The sequence below is a fragment of the Bison bison genome, unplaced genomic scaffold (assembly GCF_000754665.1).
Source record: "Bison bison bison isolate TAMUID 2011002044 unplaced genomic scaffold, Bison_UMD1.0 scf7180017864361, whole genome shotgun sequence".
In the NCBI taxonomy this organism is placed as follows: domain Eukaryota; kingdom Metazoa; phylum Chordata; class Mammalia; order Artiodactyla; family Bovidae; genus Bison; species Bison bison.
Genome location: NW_011494933.1, coordinates 602,809 through 625,583, shown reverse-complemented (window position 1 = coordinate 625,583; position 22,775 = coordinate 602,809). Strand labels below are relative to the sequence as shown.

At 36.1% G+C, this 22,775-nt stretch overlaps 1 protein-coding gene across 1 annotated transcript in view; it reads left to right on the top strand.

Moving 5' to 3' along the window:
* The window catches only part of METTL14 (methyltransferase like 14), a 39,004-nt gene extending 18,035 nt beyond the window's left edge, over positions 1-20,969 (top strand). The window contains exons 6-11 of the mRNA XM_010855233.1: positions 315-405; positions 1,782-1,923; positions 6,922-7,014; positions 9,246-9,362; positions 10,800-11,010; positions 19,493-20,969. Coding sequence (XP_010853535.1) covers positions 315-405; positions 1,782-1,923; positions 6,922-7,014; positions 9,246-9,362; positions 10,800-11,010; positions 19,493-19,797 — 959 coding nt within the window. The 3' untranslated portion in view covers positions 19,798-20,969. The remainder of the gene's footprint in view (positions 1-314; positions 406-1,781; positions 1,924-6,921; positions 7,015-9,245; positions 9,363-10,799; positions 11,011-19,492) is intronic.
* Positions 20,970-22,775: the final 1,806 nt, after the last annotated feature.

The window sequence follows — 22,775 nt, the reverse complement described above, 5'->3', positions numbered from 1 at the left end:
AACTTGATATTTTAAGCAGATTATTTAATATAATAAGTTTGAAAAATTAAATGGTTAATTGACTTAAACCATCTGGCCTTTAAAACCATCTGGCCTTTAAAACATGTGTTTGCCTACATGTGAAATTAGGGTCATTAGGTATAAAATGTGTTTATGAAGTATTTAAAAATACTCAAAACTAACTTTTTTACAAAGGATGTGAGAATGATAAGTTGGTTGTGTCTTATTTTGTTTTCCTGAACAGGCTCATCACCTTTGAATTCACTGATACTCAATTATATTGAAATTTGGAATTTACTATTTTTCTTCCCCAGGTTTGGCGGACAGATTTGAAGAATACCCTAAACTGCGGGAGCTCATCAGACTGAAGGATGAGTTAATAGCTAAATCTAACACTCCTCCTATGTAAGTGGGGTTTTTTGTTCCCAACACGGGGTTAAAATATTAGTCTTTTTGTCATGTAACCTTTCTGAAGTTTGAAAAAAATTCAGCATCTTTGAAAGGTTTAACACACTCTTTCTTCTTTATAGCGAAATGTATTAGCTTGATACTCTGGCACTGAGTACACAGTAGGTTGTCATTTTATTTGTTTTCAGTTTACTAGATAATTTAGAGTGTCTTTAAGTATTTTTTCTTAGAAAATCTGATTTGTTGTATTCTTAACTGTCTTTAAATGTTTTTAAGTATCTTTTCTTCTCAAAAATTACTTATTGAAGAAAGTTAGAAAACTTAAGAGAGAGAAAATAAGAAAATGAAAATTATAACTTGGCATCTAGGGATACTATTCTTAACATTTTGGAATACAAAAATTCATTTTAACCTTTACTAACAGAATAATGTTTCCCTCAAAAACTGTATAATCCTTAAACTTGGAGACTCTTTAGGTTACTTTGAACATTTTATACATTTAACAATTTGCTAAAATGTATGCTATTAATGATTAGAAGAACCACAAAGGTAACTGAGTTTGTAGAAAAAAATTTAACAGGCTAATATTGATCATATTTAGAAATATTTTACATTTAAAGTAACTTATGCATGCTAAGTTGCTTCAGTTGTGTCCAACTCTTTGCGACCCTATGGACTGTAGCCCTCCAGGCTTCTCTGTCCATGGGATTATGTGGGCAAGAAAACTAGAGTGGGTTGCCATGCCCTCCTCCAGGGGATCTTCCCGACCTAAGGATTGAACCTGGGTCTTCTGCATTGCAGGTGAATTCTTTACCACTCAGCCACCGGGGAAGCCCCAGAGTGTTGTGTATTTATATTTGAAATACCTTCGTACTGTGTAGAAATAACCATTAAATAAAGGCTAGTAGTAATTTATACTAGGTGGCTGGAAAGGACTGTTATTGCTAACAAACAAACTAGCAAAAGAAAATTATGTCTATCTTTAGAAACTTTTTTAGATGGAGGAATATAAAACAAAGCAATTTTTCTAAAAGACAACTGCAGGAAAAATGATATTCCTCGAAGTATTATGATGATAATGGAAAGGGACTCAGACACATCTGAGTATGGATTTTCAGTATAAAAAATGGGAAAGGTTTATACTCAGGATGTTCCTGTGGGATCATGGTTTTCCTTTGCAGTATGATTCTATCCATCTCCTCAGGAAGAACAGTGGTAGATTGTTTTACTGTTTATACTGAGGAGAGATTCCTCCATAAAAAGGTATTTAGTTATTAGCTCATGATGACTTTGAAATAGTATTAGGAAATATTTAAGAAACTTTTTTTTATTACCATCTGTAATCTCTTACTTTTTATGCTTTAATCAAATAGGTACTTACAAGCAGATATAGAAGCCTTTGACATCAGAGAACTGACACCCAAATTTGATGTGATTCTTCTTGAACCACCTTTAGAAGAATATTACAGAGAGACCGGCATCACTGCTAATGAAAAATGCTGGACTTGGGATGATGTATGATGAAACTTTCTACATTGTAATGAATTATTTATTTTTCAAATGAATATATCTTTATTTGATCAGAGAGTAATACTATAAATACTGTTTTAGGAATTATAAATATAGATTTATACTATATATTATGGCTGAAGATGTAAGGTACAGTAACAAATATTATAGTATCTTTGGTCTTTCTTTTTGAGGCAGAAGTTGAGCAGGGAATAAGTAAGTTGTCTGTAGAAGCCTTAAAATTCCAATCTTAGAGTCCTTGGATGTAAAGCTAGAAATAAATCTAAAAACAGATTGAATGGTTGATAGCTTTCTGTATTTGATTAGTTTCAGTGAATGTCAGAGTATTCACACACATATATATATTGGCATAATTTTTACTCGTTAAAGAACTTAGAGTATAATAGATTTAAAGTATATATAATCTCAATCTTATATAGTTGCAGTAAAATTCTGTTTTCCTAAATAAAAGTAAACTGATAGCTTCAGTGAGTTACATAAAGTAATCTGTTTTTATTGGTCAATAACAAAAATAGCAAATATATATTTATTGAGTACCACTCTGTACTAGGCAACTAGGTACTAGAAATTCAAAGATGAATGAGACTTAGTATTTGGCCTTAAGGAGCACATAGTTGAATGGGATAAGCAATGACCTAAACAGATAATTTCAGTATCATTTTGTTAGTTCAGTAATAGAGGACTGCATAAACTGATCTGAAAAAAAACCTGACCAAGTTGAGGAAGCTGGGGGACATGAAGAGAAAGTGATGCATGAACCGATTAGCTAGAATTGGCCACTGAGAATGGGCTGGGCTAGGAATTCCAAGCTGAAGACACAGCAAGAGCAGGAGGCAAAGAGGTGAGAATGAAGGTCTGTCTGTATGTTGATTGTGTTGAAACACAGATGGAGACTGTCTAGAGATGCTGTCTTCTTAGAAGCTTGGACTTTATCCTGAAGGCATTGGGAATCTTTGAGGGGCTTTAACCAGTTTAGTAAAATGGTCTAATTAGTGTGTGGAGAAGGATGGTCCAGAGCAAATGAAGACTGGAGAGGAAAGAGCAGGTAGAAGACTGTTGCAGTAGTCTGGTTAGGAGATGAAGGTTCCCTGAATTAGGGTGATGGTAGTAAGGACAGAAAGGTGATAAATTCAGTAATGTTTTGTAGGTATGTCTGGTGAGATCTAGTGACTGGGATGAGGGAAAGAGGTAAGGATGCGCGGAAGTTTGAGTCTTGGGATAAATGGGTTCAGTTATCACTGGCAGAGAGTCAGTTTAAGAAGAGGAGCAGGATTAGAGAGATTAGGATATGCTTAATGTGTTGATTAGAGCTATATGAGAGACATTCAAGTAGAGATTGTAATAGGAGTATGCAAGTTAACAGAAAGATCTGGCCATCTCAAAAGACAGATTTTAAAGGGTTAGCATATTAAACCTATGAGAATAAACGAATGTGTCTTGAGATAGTGTCTCAATTAGGATACAATGTGAATTTTCAGTAAAGCCTCAGGAAACTTAACATTTAAGAGTCACATAGGAAAGATGTGAAAAGATGAGTGAGGTGAATCAAGACAGTTTGAATGTCATGGAAGCCAAGGACATAAAGAACTTCCCTAATTGAGGAGGAACATGTGGTCAAAAGCGCTGAACACAGAAGAGAGGTAAGGAAGGTGATGGACTGAAACTCTGTAAACTGATGTTTCACAGGAATCTGCTTTGAATCCTTGCATATCCCCTTCTGAGTTAAGTCTTTACTATTGTTAGTATTACTTACTCTTCAAGGTATGACTTCAATTTTTCTTCCTTAAAGCTTTTCCTATCAGCTTCAATACCTGTGTCACATTTATTTACATGTTTATTTTATTTTACAAGTTTTTCCTCTCCTCTGATAAGTATAATCTGTGTTTATTGTTGAAACACAGAAATATATAGTATCCCCAAAACTTAAGGTTAAAGATGTAGTGCTGTTGATATTTAGGGCTGAGAGGTTTTCCAGATAGGTTTTACAAGTTAATAATCTTTCTGATAGTGTTTAAGAAATATCTCTTTTTCCTCATCAAAATTAATATAGAAAATAATCTTTTTCAATTTAGGCAAAAGAAAATTGAAAAATTAATCTTATTATGTCTATGATTAGTAGTTAGGTTGAACTTTATTTTCTCTGGCCCATCTCTAAGATTGGGTCAGTGAAATCTAAGAGTTTAAATTTTGTATGATAAACTAATAGAGTTTTTGTAATAAAGAAATTCTATTTTATATGCATATTGCAAAGTTTTGTCCGGAGCCGTAAGAACTCTAAGCTCTTAACCTTTATGTAGTAATAACCTAAAGAAAGTGCCAATAGCTAAATATAAATTTAAAAAGTGTGTGAGTTTCTCAGATATTCTTTTTCATGTCAGTGGAGGTCAGTGGGCTTTAGTTAAGAATATAAGCACTTACTTAAAATACCAATATTTAGTATTTATAAGTGTAATGTCAAGAGTTATTTGCTTACTGTTCTTCACTGTGTGCCATCACTTACCTTAGCTATGCCATGTATAAATGTGTGTGGGCATATATATGTGTCTGTGCGTATTAATGTTTATTCATATTCTTATGAGAATATTAGATCAGGCGTTACATCAAGACAAAATTGGAAGTGTAAAACTGAATAGGTTTATGCCTATTGTAATTTATTTCCACTGTCATCCTGGTTGGCCCTGAAAAAATTTACTTAAAAAAAAAATTGTAGTCATATTCAGGTCACTGTGGTATTACTAGATGGGATCCCCTCACTGGGCCAATTAATAATGCCTGCTCTGACTCTGGCCATAAAGTTGAGCTTTTTTCTATTACTCAGGCTCAATCAGAGCAACATGAAAAGTTTCAGCAAAGGAAGAAAAAATTTTCCCACAATTATGGGATGGATTTTTATAGATAACACCACTCTATGGTAATTTAGGTTTAAAGTCTCCTCTGTGTTGGAAACAGATTGGGGTTTCTGCTCAGAAACGATTAACAGGATTCCTGTTACACAGACTAAAAGTATGCGTTTGTGTCCTCTTGACTAGCTGGTGGGTTGTCTGTGTGTCCCAAGGCCTCTGCCTTTTGCATCTTGCCTTCTTTGCTGTAATTCTCCGTGAACTTGGACCTGCGTTCCTTTTGCCACTTAAAATCCCTTCTGCTCATCTAGCTTGAGCCCCTTCTCCAGAGGCTGCTGATGAAGAGCGGACCCTTTTGTTCTTTTTGAATTTCTTTTTGGTTGTGCTGGTCTTCATTGCTGTCTGAGGGCTTTCTCTAGTTGCAGCGAGCAGGGGCTCCTCTCTAGATGTGGCGCGCTGGCTTCTCATCGCAGTGGCTTCTAGGCTCTTGGACTCCATAGTTGTGGCACAAGGGCTTTAGTAGCCTCTCGGCGTGTGGATTCTTCCTGGGGGCAGGGATCGAGCCTGTGTCCCCAGCACTGGCAAGTGGATTCCTGTCCACTGTACCACCAAGGAAGTCCTTTTCTCTATTTTGAGGGATCTAGTAGTCACCATTATCGGCAAGTTTAAAAGGGAGGTTTATGAAAGCTTGGAAAGTTCTCATAGGCACCATCTTTTGCTTATTTATAGCTCCCAGGAGAAGGAAATGGCAACCCACTCCAGTATTCTTGCCTGGAGAATCCTGTGGATGGAGGAGCCTGGTGGGCTACTGTCCGTAGGGTCACACAGAGTTGGACACGACTGAAGCGACTTAGCATGCGTGCATGCATCATCTTCAAATAATGTTTCTTTTACCTAGATAAGTTATAGGTGATATGGTTTTGAGGCACTCAGGTAAAAGTTAAAGAACTTCCCTTGTAGTCCAGTGGTTAAGACTCTGCGCTTCCTCTGTGGGGAATGTGGGTTCCATCCTTGGTTAGGAAAGTTCCACATGCCCATGAGGTGTGGTCAAAGAAAAAAATTAAGGGAAAAAAAATTTCTTTAAGTTAAAATTTCCTTAATACATGTAACTAATAAGTATTAGCTTGAGCCATGGTCTGTGGAACTTGTTAGCTGTAGAATAAGGAAGTAGTAGAATAAGAATACCATATAAAATGATTGCTTTTGTAGTCATTTATACACACTATGGTAGTCCCCAAATTTAGAGATTTAATTATTAAAGATTTTTTTTTTTAATTGAGATACTCAACACATACAAAGCCAACAATTATAGACTATTTTTTTTACATTTCAGACCTAAAGTGATCATTACAATGAAATGTGTATATTGATTTATTTTATTTAGAATTGTTCTTCTGGAAACCATGTCCTCTACAAACATTTGTGGCTATGTTTTATTTTAAGTTTGCCCCTAACTTTGAGGTAATTTAATCCCTTTTCTTTTCAGTTTCTTTTTCTGTAAATGGTAACAGGTTGCTCTAAAGCTATACCTTATAAAATTCCATAATTCTATAAATATAGTTTCCTATAAACTTTTCATATAAAATCAAGTGTATCTATGTGCATGTGTTCATCTGTATTAATACAGATGTATTAATACAACTGTATTAATACAGATGTATTAATACAGTTACAGTTGTATTAATACAGATGTATTAATACAGTTACAGGAAAAAACCGATAAGAACAAATTTTAAGTTTAAAATTTATTTTCCATTGTATTTCCTAATGAAAATTAGTATATTTAAAGAACACATATACTATAAGTGAAAAGGAAAGTCAAGTCGCTCAGTCATGTCTGACTCTTTGCAACCCCATGGACTGTAGCCTACCAGGCTCCTCCCTCCATGGGATTTCCCAGGCAAGGGTACTGGAGTGGGTTGCCATTTCCTTTTCCAGGGCATCTTCCTGACCCAAGGATCAAGCCCACTTCTCCCACATTGCAGGCGACACTTTACCATCTGAACCACCAGGGAAGCATATGTTATAAGTATTATATAAACATATACTATAAGTCCTGATAAATTTCAGTGCTTGTTCTTTTGGATTTAGAATAAATGGGAAACAAGATACTTGAGTGCAGTACTGTTTTGGTTTCTTCCAGATTATGAAGTTAGAAATTGATGAGATTGCAGCACCTCGATCATTTATTTTTCTCTGGTGTGGTTCTGGGGAAGGATTGGACCTTGGAAGAGTGGTAAGATGGTGTTTTTTTGTTTGTTTTTTTTTTAAGTGTTTTTTTATAATTCATAAGAAACAAATAACAGTATGTTGTATAAAAAATTTGAAGATTACTGTTACATTGTTCTTCATTTCTTAAATAGTACTCAAATATTCAGAAGGAAAAACTGTTTTAAAAAGAATATGTAAAAAATTTTAAAAATTAAAAAAAATAAAAAGAATATGTAAAAGACAGTACCCCTTAGTCAGTTAACTAGCTTTCAGGATGAAAAATCAAACTGCGATTTACTACAACTGCAGGAAGAGAAGTTTAGAGATTTGAAATTGAATTGCAGCTCAGAAACAGGCAGCTTACTGTTGTATACTGTCCATTATTAGTAGCTAAAATGTATTCTTCTGAGTAGCCTTATCTCATGAATTCCAAATGTAAGCCAAATCGTGTTGAATAAATAACACAGCATCTAGAACACATAGTTTGAAGGGATGAATGAGAGTGAGAAAGACATTTATTATCTCAGTTTATTTTAGGTCCCTTATGTTTATCATATTCGGAACTTTTTTTGTTTTTTTGGTTGGAGTATTTTGAATTTCTAAATGGAAACAAAATACTAAAAGCTTTTTTTTTTTTAATACTGGTAGCTTTGTGGCTAGTTTTTGTCTCAGATCTGCTATCCAGCAGTGAAACTTTGGGTAAAGAGGTATTTACTCTTGTGTGTTTCAGTTTCCTCACTTGTTATGGGATAATATTTACATTTTTAGGACATATTATTAATACTTGATATACTACCAAGATCTCATTTAATCCTGGTAATTTTAGGAGGTGTCCATTTGACAGGTGAAGAATTTAAGATTATATTGAGGTAAATTTGTGCTCAAATCCTGAAGTTCTGCAGTTGCTTTGTATTTTTTGTATAAATAGCAAGTTTGAGATTGTTGGATCACATCATTGCTTCTGTCATTTATTAACTCCATGGTAAGACTAAAACTGTATACTGGGAATCTTGTTTTATTGCTGGTATCTCCCTAAGATGCTGTAAAAAAATCTAAGAAAATAGAAACACACCATATGTTTTTATAGGTATATTGGTGCATTTTATAGGTATATTACCCTTTTTAGATCAAATATCTAGCTTTGGGCTTTTCTCCTACCCCCCAGATTAGCTTGAAATTGATTAGGAGGCTTTATCTTATTTGTTTATGCATCAGTTTATCCTACTAGTGAAAGCAGATTTTGGCCCAAAATCATTACAGAAATAATACAGCATGAGAAATACTCATGAACTTGTGCTAAGTTGATTAGGGCATGTTGGATTTAGGCCCTTGTGATACTTCATGAATATCCCGTGCTAAACAAATATTTGGCAACAGGAACAGATAGTGATTGTGATTTTTGAGATTTTAAGTTAAAAATCTAAGTTCCATTTTGAGGTGTATCTCAGTTTATATAATGAAAAGTACATATGTTTTATGCTGCACTGTGTCTTTTTTGTACTTGATCATAGTGCCAACAGAATTGCACTGCACAATTTACTTAATTCCTCCTATTTTGTGCTTAGTCAGTTAGGGGTAAGGACTATATCTTGCTCATGTTTTTAATCCCAGCAGCTAGCCAACACTTACATATGGTAGGGCTCAAAATGCTACTCTGGGTACTCACTTAGTTGGTTTTTGTTATATGTTCGTATATAACAGATTCTAAGACACTAAGATTCAAACCTCTCTATTGTCTAGGTTACATAAAGCTTAAAGTAAAGTTTTATCTTATAAAGAAATACAAAGACAATTGTAAGTCTTTGGATTTTTGAGGTTTAGTATTAAATATATAAAAATAACATTTTACAAGACTCATTTGAAAGGAAGTTACTGATTAGAACTTCTCAACAGTTCTTAGCTTTATCAGAAGATAGAAAATTGAGGTGGCAAGAACATTTACCTTTTGAATTAGTTTTTGATTAAAGAAGGGCTGATTGTTCTCTTATTTAAAAGTCACTTTCTATTGATTACAGTGGAAGGTAGTATAAAGAATTGGAGTATTATATAGTCTTTTCCATGTTTTGATATTATATGTTTTTATAATGGCTGTATATTTAAAGACAAGTATTTTTTTCTGTTTCTACAGTAATACAAAGTTACTATGACATCTTGGAATTTAGTGTCTCAAACCTCTAGGAAGTTTTTAATGCTGGTTGATTAAGTATTGTTTATTTCCTTTAGCTAAGGATTTTTTAAAAATTCTCTTATTTCTAGTGTTTACGCAAGTGGGGTTACAGAAGATGTGAAGATATTTGTTGGATTAAAACCAATAAAAACAATCCTGGGAAAACTAAGACTTTAGATCCAAAGGCCGTCTTCCAGAGAACAAAGGTATTGTCTTTACTGTTCTTCTCTATATTTTAATTATTTTCTCTCAAGCTTTTACAAATGACTCCATGCTGTTTAATTCATTTTGGTGGAAAGGTTCTTCTCTCAGACTTGCACAGATGGCATTGAGCATTAAAGTAACACAGCCAAGTTCATTTAAAAAATTTTATTCACTCAGAGAAGCCTGTGCTGTGCTGGAGAAGTTACTGTGTATTCCCGTAGTATAGTATATCCTATACTACTGTCATTCTCAGTCAGATGTGGGCTTTTGGTACTTCTGACCCCCATATTTTTTCCTTTCTCTGGACTCAGAAAAAAGAAATGGCAGCAAGACTCATAGCTGGCCAGCTGAGATGAATATTTCTCTCCTCTTCCCTTCTTTTTTCTGGGCTTCCCTGATAGTTCAGTTGATAAAGAATCCTCCTGCAATGCAGGAGACCCCAGTTTGATTCCTGGGTCGGGAAGATTCCCTGGAGAAAGGAATAAGCTACCCAATCCAGGATTCTTGGGCTTCTCTGGTGGCTCAGCTGGTAAAGAATCCACCCGCAATGCCGGAGACCCTATTTTGATTCCTGAGTTGGGAAGATCCCCTGGAGAAGGGAAAGGCTACCCACTCCAGTATTCTGGCCTGGAGAATTCCATGGACAGAGGGACTTTCACTTTCCCTTCTTTTTTCTACATAAGAACCTGAACAAGAAGCCCTGAGAACCTCTGATTCATAGAACCGCCCTCCTAGTTATCAGGGTTCAACAGTTTGTCCTCCAGCCTTTCACTCTTCTGGGAGCTTCAGGGGGAGGGTCTTTTTGAAGTCTTTCTTGGGCTAGAAATTCTTTTTGAAGGGAATCCAAGCCATCCTTGTTATTATTAGTTCATAGAGTCAAGTGAGATTAAATTTATTTAAACTTTACCATGTTGTCCAGATTAAATAGACGTCAAAAAATAACAAAAAAAGAAATTGTTTGACTTTCACATTTATGTATGTTGAGTATTTTAAGTTTGTATCCTTGCTTAAAGTCTTCTCTCCATTTGAAAAGGCTTACACTTTGTGTACAGATGGGGTCGCACAGAGTCGGACACGACTGAAGCGACTTAGCAGCAGCAGCAGCATGTGAGGCCCGATATAACATCAGATTCTGAACTCAAGTGCCATGTTTCCATAACTTCTGGAAACAAGTTACTATCAAGAGTTGCAGAGGAAAAGATCCCACAGTCACTGACTCAGTTATCTAAAATGTGATGGCCCTGAGTTTAATGTCTAGCTTCCCTGCCAATCTTCAAAGGTCCAGAGATCCAGGTTTTTCCTATTGTGTTTTTGCCCATAAAACTATATCCCAAAGATTCAGAGAAATGAGTATTGTTTTGGAATTTGAAATGTGAAATGTTGTGCAATATGACTGTTTATGAAAAGAGATTAATTGGCCTGTTTTTATTGTTACTTAGGAACACTGCCTTATGGGGATCAAAGGAACTGTAAAGCGTAGCACAGACGGGGACTTCATTCATGCTAATGTTGATATTGACTTGATTATCACAGAAGAACCTGAAATTGGCAATATAGAAAAGCCTGTAGAAATTTTTCATATAATTGAACATTTTTGTCTTGGTAGAAGACGCCTTCATCTGTTTGGAAGAGATAGTACAATTCGACCAGGTAAGATCTCAGTGGGGGGAAATGTTAAAAGTTCCTTGAGATATAAATGTTAAGAAAGAGTACACAGTGCTTTGTAAAATAAAATGCTTATGACACATTTGACCCCTCTTCTTGCTGTATTTCAAGTATACTAAGCTCAGTCTTGTCTCAGTACTCTTTCAGAGTCCTCTTTCCTATCATTCTCATCCTGACGGACCTTTTCTCACAACACTGCCTAAATTAGCCAGTTTCACAGTACTGTCCAGACCTCCCACCACTCTTTCCCTCACAGCACTGTTACTATCTGAATTAGAGAATCATTTGGGCGTGTTTATAGTCAATCTCTTTAGCACTGCAGTCTCACGGAAAGCAAAGACTATCTTATTATTTTCTTCTTTTGAACCAGCATTTAGGTTATTAAGTAAATACTGTGTTGAAGAAATGCATAATGGACATTTGGTTCACACCAAAAGGTTCTTGATATTTGGCCCTGTCCAAAATCATTTGGCAGGGACCAGATTTGCTCAGGTTTCAAGGACCTTTTGGCATAAACAAAATGTCTTACTTTTTAGATAGCACTAAATGTCTGCTAACCAAATGATCCTATAGAAAATAACCATACATTTGTGAAATATATGATATATCTCAGCCTTGTTAGTACTTGGCTTGTCTCCTTACATATATCATGATACTGTTTTATCAAAACTTTAACTTCTTTACTAAATCTGTATAATGTGAATTTACAATTTTGAAAAAAATGAGTAGAAAATAATTAAGCTGTTACAGACTGGAATTCTCTTTCAGAGGGCACAGCTTTTGTTTACAAAGTATTGTTGAACTAATTATACATTCTGTTTCTTCTCGGAAAATATAAAAGTTACTTTTAAGGATGTTGCATCATTCAATCACAGTATATAAAATCAACCTGTTTAGTTTTACCTGTGCTAGAAATGTTGTTTAAAGCTGAAAGGAGCCAGGATCTTATTTGTTTTAAATAGTCTACATTTTATACAAAGTAAAAGTTGAAGAAGGTACAGTGGAATAATTGGCCTTCAAAGTACCTAAGAATTTAGAAGAAACTGATGTTCATTCTCAAAAAAGTAATCCTTAAAGTTGCGGTAGGTATAATGGGATCCATTCTCCCTACCTCCACCCCAGACTCGTCAGCTCTTCTCTGTGGGTGTGCTTTAGTGAACACAGAAATATCTTTGTAGAAACTGGTCTTAAATTTCATAAACTTCTGTAAAATGATAAAGAGAAAAATAAAAGCGCATTCTCTTTACAAAGAAATATTTTGCGTGTGAAATGTTTTTTCTCTGTGGCTTAGGTTTAGAGAAAATGTTTTCTGTATTTAAAAGTTAAATGGTTTTTCTCCTGGCAGTTTGTTATTTAGAATTGCATTGCTAAAGTTATCAATTATCATTGCTTTTTGGCTTAATATTGTGGTCAAATAATATGTATCATAAAATACCACTAATTTGTAATTTGCTTTGACCAAATTTAGATGACTGAAAATAATGTAAATTTTTTGTCGTTGGTTGTAGTATTTGTGTATGTTGTTTCTGTCAGCCATGTCTTTACTGATTTTTTTTAACTATTCTATGAGAAAGGTATGTTTAAATCTATTAAGATTATGGGTTTGTGGTTCTGTTTGGTGGTCAGTTTTGAATTTATGTCTATTCAAGATTGTTATTAGATGTATTTAAATGTAGGACTTTTATGCCTTCCTAGTAGATTGATGCTCTTAATATTATGAACTGTCCTTCTTAATCCAGTTTCTTAACTTTAAATCCTACTTCATCTAACATTATTACAGTGATTCCAGCTTTTTTTTGGTTTGTGTTTGCTCTGCATATTATTTCCATCCTTTATTTTCAGTCTTCCATATCCTTTAACATACCTCTTGTGATCAAACACAGGTAGTTTTCATTAAATAGGTAGATTTAATCTTTATCTTTGAATTGGGTTTTTTTTTTAAATAATTGATTGCTCCCTTTCCCATGTTTGTTGTTTGTTTTTTTTTGGCTGAGAGACATAGGATCTCAGTTCGCAACCAGGAATTTATCCCGTGCCCCTTGCTTTGGAAGTGTGGAATCCTGACCACTGGACCACCAGGGAAGTCCCTTAATTGAATTGTTTGGTGGTGGTGGTGGTGGTGGTGGTTTAGTTGCTAAGTCATGTCCAACTCTTGCAACTCCATGAACTGTAGCCCGCAAGGCTCCTCTGTCCATGGGATTCTCCAGGCAAAAATACTGGAGTGGGTTGCTGTTTCCTTCCCCAAGGGATCTTCCCAACACAAGGACTGAACACTAACCTCCTGCATTGCAGGCAGCAGATTGTTGACCAACTGAGCTACGAGTCAAGTCTATATTTAATGTAATTTCTTTTTAAGAAATGTTTCTTTTTATTTATTCTTGGCTGTGCTGGGTCTTTGTTGCTGCACAGACTTTTCAGCTAGTAGGGGCTACTCTAGTTATGGCGCACAAGCTTCTCATTTGAGTGGATTTTCTTGTGAAATAGAGGCTCTAGAGCAAGAGAACTTCAGTAGTTCTGGCATGTGGCCTCAGTAGCCGCAGTTTCTAGAATACAGGCTCAGTAATTGCAAACAGGCTTAGTTGTCCCCCAGCATGTATGATCTTCCAGGATCAAGGGCAAATTCGTGTCTCCTGCATTGGCGTGGGGTTTCTTTACCACTGAGCCACTAAGAAAACCTTTAGTTTAATTTCTGATATTTGTGGTTGTTCAGTCGCTCAGTCATGTCTGACTCTTTGTGACCCCATGGACTGCAGCACCCCAGGTTTCCCTGTCCTTCACTATTTCCTGGAGTTTGCTCAAACTCAAGTCCATTGAGTTGGTGATGCCATCGAACCATCTCATCCCCTTCTCCTCCTACCTTCAATCTTTCCCAGCATCAGGGCCTTTTCCAGTGAGTTGGCTCTTTGCATCAAGTGGCCCAAGTATTCAAGCTTCAGTTTCAGCATCAATTCTTCCAAATTTAAGGTTGATTTCTTTTAGAATTGACTGGTTTGATCTCCTTCCAGTCCAAGGGACTCTAAAGAGTCTTCTACAGCACCACGATTCAAAAGCATGAATTCTCTGGCCCTCAGCCTTGTTTATGGTCCAACTCTCACATCTGTATATGATTACTGGAAAAATCATACCTTTGATTATACAGACCTTTGTCAGCAAAGCAATGTCTCTGCTTTTTAATATGCTGTCTAGGTTTGTCATAGCTTTTCTTCCAAAGAGCAAGTGTCTTTAAATTTCATGTCTGTAGCCATCATCCACGGTGATTTTGGAGACAGTCTGTCACTGTTTCCACTGTTTCCCCATCTATTTGCCATGAAGTGAGGGGACCAGATGCCACGATCTTAGCTTTCTGAATGTTGAGCTTTAAGCCAGCTTTTTCACTCTCTCAGTTCCTCTTCACTTTCTGCCATAAGGGTGGTGTCATCTGCATATCTGAGGTATTGACATTTCTCCCGGCAGTCTTGATTCCAGCTTGTGCTTCATCCAATCCAGCATTTCTTATGATGTACTCTGCATATAAGTTAAATAAACAGGGTGACAATGTACAGCCTTGACATAGTCATTTCCCAGTTTTGATCCAGTCTGTTGTTCCATGTCCAGTTCTAACTGTTGCTTCTTAACCTGCAGACAGGTTTCTCAGGAGGCAGGTAAGGTAGTCTGGTATCCCATCTCTTAAGAATTTTCCACAGATTGCTGTGATCCACACAGTAAAGACTGTAGTGTTGTCATTGAAGCAGAAGTAGATGTTTTTCTGGAACTCTCTTGCTTTTTCTGTGATCTACTAGATGTTGGCAATGTGATCTCTGGTTCCTCTGCCTTTCCTAAATTTACTTTGTACATCTGGAAGTTCTTGGTTCACATTCTGTTGCAGCCTAGCTTGAAGGATTTTGAGCATTACTTTGCTTGCATGTGAAATGAGTGCAATTGTGTGGTAGTTTGAACATTCTTTGGCGTTGCCCTTCTTTGGGATTGGAATGAAAACCGACCTTTTCCAGTCCTGTGGCCGCTGCTGAGTTTTCCATCCTTGCTGGCATATTGAGTGCAGCACTTTCACAGCATCACTTTTTAGAATTTGAAATAGCTCAGCTGGAATTCTATCACCTCCACTAGCTTGGTTCATATTAATGCTTCCTAAGGCCCACTTGTCTTCACACTCTAGGATTTCTGGTTCTAGGTGAGTGATCACACCATTGTGGTTATCCAGGTCATTAAGACCTTTTTTGTACAGTTCTTCAGTGTATTCTTGCCACTTACATCTCTTCTGCTTCTGTAAGGTCCATACTGTTTCTGTCCTTTATTGTGCCCATCTTTGCATGAAATGTTCCTTTGGTATCTCAGATTTTCTTGAAGAGATCTCTAGTCTTTCTCATTCTATTTTCCTCTATTTCTTTGCATTGAACACTGAGGAAGGCCTTCTTACCTCTCCTTGCTCTTCTTTGGAATTCTGCATTCAGATGGGTATATCTTTCCTTTTCTCCTTTGACTTTTGCTTCTTTTCTTTTCTTGGCTATTTGTAAGGCCTCCTCAAACAACCATTTTGCCTTGTTGCATTTCTTTTTCTTGGGGATGGTTTTAACCACTGCCTCCCTATATAGTGTTAGGAACCTCTATCCATAGTTCTATACGCTGTATCAGATCTGATCCCTTGAATCTATTTGTCACTTCCACTGTATAATAGTAAGGCATTTGATTTAGGTCATACCTGAATGGCCTAGTGGTTTCCCCTACTTTCTTCAATTTAAGTCTGAATTTTGCAATAAGGAGTTCATGATCTCTGCCACAGTCAGCTCCTGGTCTTGTTTTTGCTGACTGTATAGAGCTTCTCCATCTTTGTCTGCAAAGAATACAATCAATCTGATTTCAGTGTTGACCATCTGGTGACATCAATGTATAGGGTTGTCTCGTGTTGTTGGAGGAGGGTGTTTGCTATGACCACCTTAATGTTTGCTTTACATTGGTACCACCTGTTCTGTGTCCCCTTTTCTCTCATTTCTTTTGGATTAAGTATTCTTATATTATTCAGTGTTTCTTTTTTATTAACTTCTTAGATATTCTTTTATTGTTCCTTCACTGGTTTTCTTGGAAATTGCAGCATGTACCCTTGAATTATTAAATTCTAAATTAAAGTAGCATATTGGTTTTTTAAAAGGGTAGGGATGCTATGGTTTAAACTTCATAGTTTCTTTAGTCTTTTAAAAGCAATTTTTCTCTATATATACAGTCATGCCTGAGTTTTACACACATACTAGATATACAGCTACAGAATGAACTTTGAGTTGTTGAGACTTCTGCTGTACATATACATGAACATCTTGTTTGGAGGTTTAGTAGATGGTTTTACTCTCTTATCAAAGTAAAATATTTTGGCAACAGAGCTTGTGGCAAGCAAATATTTCCTCTTCACTGGCTTAAGAGAAAGTAATATGACTAGATGCTCAGCTGGAGTTGTGTGTTTTTCAGAAAGTGTAGATGTCCATAGATATTGAATATTAAGATTATGGCTGTAGTGTTTGAGGAAATAAGGAACAGATTTTTATCTTCCATCATTAACCTTGGTACTCATAAATAGCTCTTGAATCTGGGAACAATCTCCAGTGGGAACTGCTATTTAAAGGAAGTAGAAAACTTTAAAGAAACAGCAAAGCTATTTGAACAATAAAAGGGAACATCAAACAGATGGTAATCTTTAATAATTGAAAAGTCAGTGTAACAACATTAAAGAAAATTTTCAAGAGGAAAAAAGATTCAGCCTCATTACTTCCAAGAAGTATTATTTTTTTGCATAATACTTTCCAGTCCTATTGTGCATACAGATTTTTACATAACTGTGTCATTCATCATTTTGTATTTTTCTCAATATTATGTCAAAATTATTTCTACATTTAAGTAATTAGTTATAATGCTTTTAATGGCTTTATAGCATTATTTTATGGAGAAGGCAATGGCAACCCACTCCAGTACTCTTGCCTGGAAAATCCCATAGATGGAGGACCCTGGTGGGCTGCAGTCCATGGGGTGGCTAAGAGTCGAACAGGACTGAGCGACTTCACTTTCACTTTTCACTTTCCTGCATTGGAGAAGGAAATGGCAAGCCACTCCAGTATTCTTGCCTGGAGAATCCCAGGGACGGGGGTGCCTGGTGGGCTGCCGCCTCTGGGGTTGCACAGAGTCGGACACGACTGAAGCGACTTAGCAGCAGCAGCATTAGTTTAAGTTTTTTTTTTTAATGTGAGTGGAAGAACCTAAGGAGTAGAGAGAGTAGATAATTATTAAGTATAGCTACAGATATAAGCCTAAACAGCAACTGAAATAAAAATACAAATTTTGGTGCCAATTTGTATTTATAATATTCTATAACTATAACATAATGGGAATTTTCTCCATTCATTTAGCTACCCACTTTATATTATACATTATATCTCTGATACCCTTCTATCTATATCTATACCAGTTGTACAAAGTCTTAGAGGTTTAGATTTTATTTTTTGCTTGTAAACTACTATCTGATTCTTTATCTTTGCCCATTCTTGCACAAATTATTTTAGTATTAAGAAGGAGTATCCACTTGGGAAAATTATGTAGTAGGAAGTTAACCATGTAAGTAATAATAATAGGAGCAATTGAGAGAAGTCTGTTGAAGAGACTATAATTTATTTGGGTCAAATCCTCAAATACATTTCTTCCTCTAGGAGGTAGTCTAAGGTATATAACACATACCAAAGGAATCCTCTTTATTATTGCTTTTAAGATTAAAGATTGATATATATATATCATATTCACTGAAGCCAAGCTAATTTAAACTTACTTGGCTCTTAGAAATTAAGGATTAGAAATTTTAATAGAACACTGTTGCAGTGAAGAATTTGTGAGTGGGAGGCAGCATCCCTTGCAGGTTACTTTGTAAAGGTTTACATGTCTTATTTATGTAGGGCAATATAGCATGAAAGAGACAATATTAACTATTTTTATTAAATCTTCGAATTTTTTCTTACCTCTTGCTGGTGCATTGTGTTCCACAGCACCATATGTATAGCAGAAAATGAACCAAAAGCAAGTGAGTCTCATAGGCTCAATTGTGAGACCACATAGGTGTGCAGTGTGTTCTTTCATCTCATTTTTATCAAGGTGTCTACTTGATGAGACATGAAAGGCATCATATGGTTTCATCTGTTATTTTTCTCCAGATATTACAGATCTTACCTGTGCACTGTTAGACAATTTAAATGATGAACAGTTTTGTACCAAAAAAGGCTACTACATTTTAGAATGTGACCCTAGTAAAACATTTTGCATTTTATCATGGACCTAATAGTCTAAGAAATAATCTTGATAAGGCAGAAATCGTGTGAGATTAATTTTTCAGGTGAAGAACCTAATTCTTAGAGATTCCTCTACCTGCCCTAATGATCAGGAATAGCCACATGCAGGGAACCTCAAAGCACGAGGTCTCCATCAGGCATTTATAGTTAATTTGTAGTTCTTCTCGTTGCAGATACAATGTAATCAAACAGAAACCATCCTTATAAGGAAAATTATCTAGCAATGAAGTTGACAAAACCTATGGAAATATAATATGTAATGGAAATTCAGAAAGATACTCATTTCATTAAGATACATGTTTAAAGTAGATGTTGAAGGATGGAATTTTCACCAGGTTGACAGGATAGAAAAAATTATAGGCACAAGGTAGAGACTAGTGTGCAAACAGTTAACTATAGTGGTTCATTGTTTCAGCAGTGCGATTAGAAAGTTAGTTCAGACCTCATTGTATAAGGCTTCCGATTCCATGTTACTGAATTCTGGCTTAGTGGAAAGCCCAGAAGGTTGTGCAGAGAAGGAATGTGGTTTCAGCTTTGCTTTAGGCTTTCCACTTTTAGAGGGAGGAGAGGTTGGGAAAGCATTACAGTATACATGTATGTCTGTTATATGTGTAGGGGACAAAACTAGTAGAAAAATAAAAACTCTAAGGGTGGCAGCAGAAATGGAAAGATGGTAACAAGTAGGAGCAGCATGGTAGTAGGTTGAATTTCTAAGACCTGCCAGCTGGGTTAATGTGGTTGGAAGAGAAGAAGCAAAAGTTAGTTCTAGGATGTTAGTCAGAAAACTGGAACCTACTTGTAGAAAAATTTCTACAAGTAGGAAGGTAACATAAAATTTAATAAATTTTCACTAAGCCAGAACTCAGTGTAGTATCTTAATATTTTCTAAATCCTATTCTCACAGAATGTGAAATATGGATGGAGATGATGATTATATTATAAAAGTTACAGTTTAAGAGGAAAAACAAAACAAAACATATATATATGAAATCAAAGACCATAGTTAAATGCCATGTGTTCTATGTAAAATATCAATATTGGGTAAGTGATAGGGACATCTTTGGAAATACATTGGAGATTTGAAATGGCTCCTAAAGATCAGTAAGAGAATTGGGGGTGAAAAAAAGGTTAATCTTTTTTCCCCTCCGTTTCAGGGTGGCTTACAGTTGGACCAACTCTTACAAATAGTAACTACAATGCAGAAACGTATGCATCCTACTTCAGTGCCCCGAATTCCTATTTGACTGGATGTACAGAGGAAATTGAGAGACTTCGACCAAAATCACCTCCTCCCAAATCCAAATCTGATCGGGGAGGTGGAGCTCCCAGAGGAGGCGGAAGAGGTGGCACATCTGCTGGCCGTGGGCGAGAGAGAAATCGATCTAACTTCCGAGGAGAAAGAGGTGGCTTCAGGGGGGGCCGTGGAGGAGCACACAGAGGTGGCTTTCCACCTCGATAGTTTTTAGGACACTGATCCTATTAATGCCTCTTCACCTTCTTTCTGATAGTTTGAATTTCACCCAGGATATGTTTAGAACTCTGTTCCAGCTTGCACTTTGCTTTAGTTTCTCTAAGCTACAGGAATATTTTAATCAACCTCCCTTGCAGTTGTCATTGTCTCATTTTATTCAGGGTAAATGAGTCATCCTGTCTTTTGTCCTGTGCATGTAACCAAACAGACTGGAACAACACAAATACCTTCGCTTTCAGAAACTGAATTTAGTCTAATTACAAAGGCTTTTGCTTTTTAGGAATAAAGTGAGCAGTGAAAAAGACCCAGTCTGAAGTATCATGGGTGCTGACAGTAGTTGATCATGGGCATCCCACCACTGCTGTCACAGCAAATGGGAAGCTGTTTGCAGCCTTGATGGAGTGGAGTTGGGACAGATGGTAAACTTCTCTTAGGGTTTCAACATTTTCTCATTGAAACAATAAAAGAGACTTTTTTTCTTTCTTTTTGAAAAATCTTAAGTAAACTCGTGTAATTTGATCACAGAAGAAATTAAGAGATTTGGAACAAAAACCTCCTCCCAGGTCTAAATCTGATCAGGGAGGTGGAGCCGCTGGGTGGGCAGAGAGGAGGTAGAGCCTATAGGCATACTTTATTTACAAAGAGGAAAAAAAGTGCTCATTATAATCTCAGTTATGCAGCTACCGATGACTGTTATGCTTCCTAAGAAGCTGACGAGGACAAATAGCCAAGTAGCTAAGGACAATAAAACTTTGGTGTGATCTTGGATTGACTTTTAAAGCAGTTTCATATTCCTTAGCAAAATAAAAGAATTGGAAGCAACAGATACACCTGGTTATCAGGTGCTTGGTTTAAACATTTTGGGGAATAAAGTACTTGGTGATGGGAAAATGACATGCATCTTTAAACTTGTTGTGAAGAAAAGGTAAAACCAGTTACAGAAAACCCTCAACTTAAGAAGAGAGCTTGGAAAAATGGAACTACAGTTGCCTTCTAAGGGACTGGTTTTCCAGATAAGTTGTATGAGATTTTATATTGTCATTTCTATACTGTCACTCATGTTTTGCATGAATCTGCTGAATGAAATAATACCATTATTGTTGACAAATATATTTTTTATTTTATGTATGATTTTTCTAATGAAACTTTAAACCTTTGAACTTCGAGAGTCTCTTTTCTGTGAGTGGAATTGTCGTCGTTACCAAATGAAAAAGGATTGACCTCAGATGAGACTGTTCTCTTGGTCTGTGAGTAGCCCTTCTGTGCTTTTCATTGGCTCACAAAATGAGGTTATGTTATATCCTTTAAAGACTCAGTTTTTAGATAGGGACTGAATTATAGGAATATGCTTGAGATCCTTAAAAGCCTGATGAATTTTACTTGCTCAACCTGTTAGAGCTTTCTAATACAGGTAGCATTTGACTAATGTTCTTCTTGATGTAGATATGATGTGGAACTGTTGGTTAAAATTTTTACTGAAATGGTGGTACATTTTCAGCTTCAGTAATTAGAAGTTACCAGAGAGAGAACTCTATTTGTTAAAGTGACCTGGGAATGAAGAAGACAGATACTCAGTTGCCCAATGGGAGTCCTTAGACACACCAGCTAGGGAGTGACTCTGTCCTTTAAATAGGACTCTAGCCTGGTCCCTGCTCTGGGTCAGCTAGAACAGAGTTCGTGGTGGGGAATACCATACCCAAACACTACTGAACCATCTTAGACCAGGTAATTGTCACGATGTCAGTCAAAGTGTAGAATGAGACAGCACAGTGCATGAGGCGTCAGACGTTTTAGTGGGGGATCAAGTGTGGAGTCAGACTTGGTAGCCAGGCCGCATATCCAGAGTTGCAGTGGGAATCAGGGCTGTACCAGCTAATACTTTGGTAAGTAGAAGAGCCACCTCCTATAAGTCCTTAGCTCATAAAAACTACATACCTCTCTTATTTGTAAACCGAGTAATTGTTATGCCACAGTTTCATTTTAAATTGATGGGATCGTAATGGTTGGATGCCTGGGACAGCACACTGTAACTAAGAATGATTCCTTTGCATGTCTCTTAAAATACTTTCTACCCATTTTATTTGTTAATTAACTTACAATGTTCTGATTACAGCAGCTTATTTTTAAAACCTGTACTTTTTTCATTCTGAACTTAAGATTTAGTCTATAGTTCTAGATTTTATTGATTTAATATAATTTTTATTAACTTGACAAAATGATGGCCCAGTTGGGATTTATTCTAAGTGATAGTCTTTGATCGGAAAGTCTCTTTTTGTGTGCGCTGTTAAAAACATAAGCTTTTGTGTATAAGAAAGGCTTTTCTTGGAACAGTCCTGTATAATCTTGGGGTCCATATAGGACATTAGCATTATCTTTGATGTTCAGTGATAGGGACTGAACTGATAGGGAGTTAAGTATATGCTGTCAGTTTTTAAGCTATAAACCTAGGACTCCCCAGGAGGTTAGAACATTTATCTGGCAAATTGAACCCATTGAAGATTACATTTCTGAAAAGTCACATTTGCTTCTGCTCTCAAGACTCCCAGTCAGCTACTCATATGAATATTGTTAGGTATAATGCACAGAGAAAATACTACCTCATTTAATCTAGATGTTCTTTTTCTGTAAACCCTTTTTTTAGAATTTGACAAAATATTAAAATGATCAGTTTGAGTCTGTGTTATAGTTCTTTTATAACTAGAGGGGCTGATGAACAATGAAATCAAATAAGGTAGGTTTTTTCCCAAAAATACTTAAAAAAAATTAAATTTGAAGTCAGTGATGTAAAATGCATATAGAAGTTACATATATAATGTGAATCAGTGAAGCAAGCCATGAGTTCATTTTATAGTGGAATGGTGACTGCAACCATGAAATTAAAAGATGCTTGCTCCTTGGAAGGAAAGCTATGACCAACCTAGACAGCATATTAAAAAGCAGAGACATTATTTTGCCAACAAAGGTCC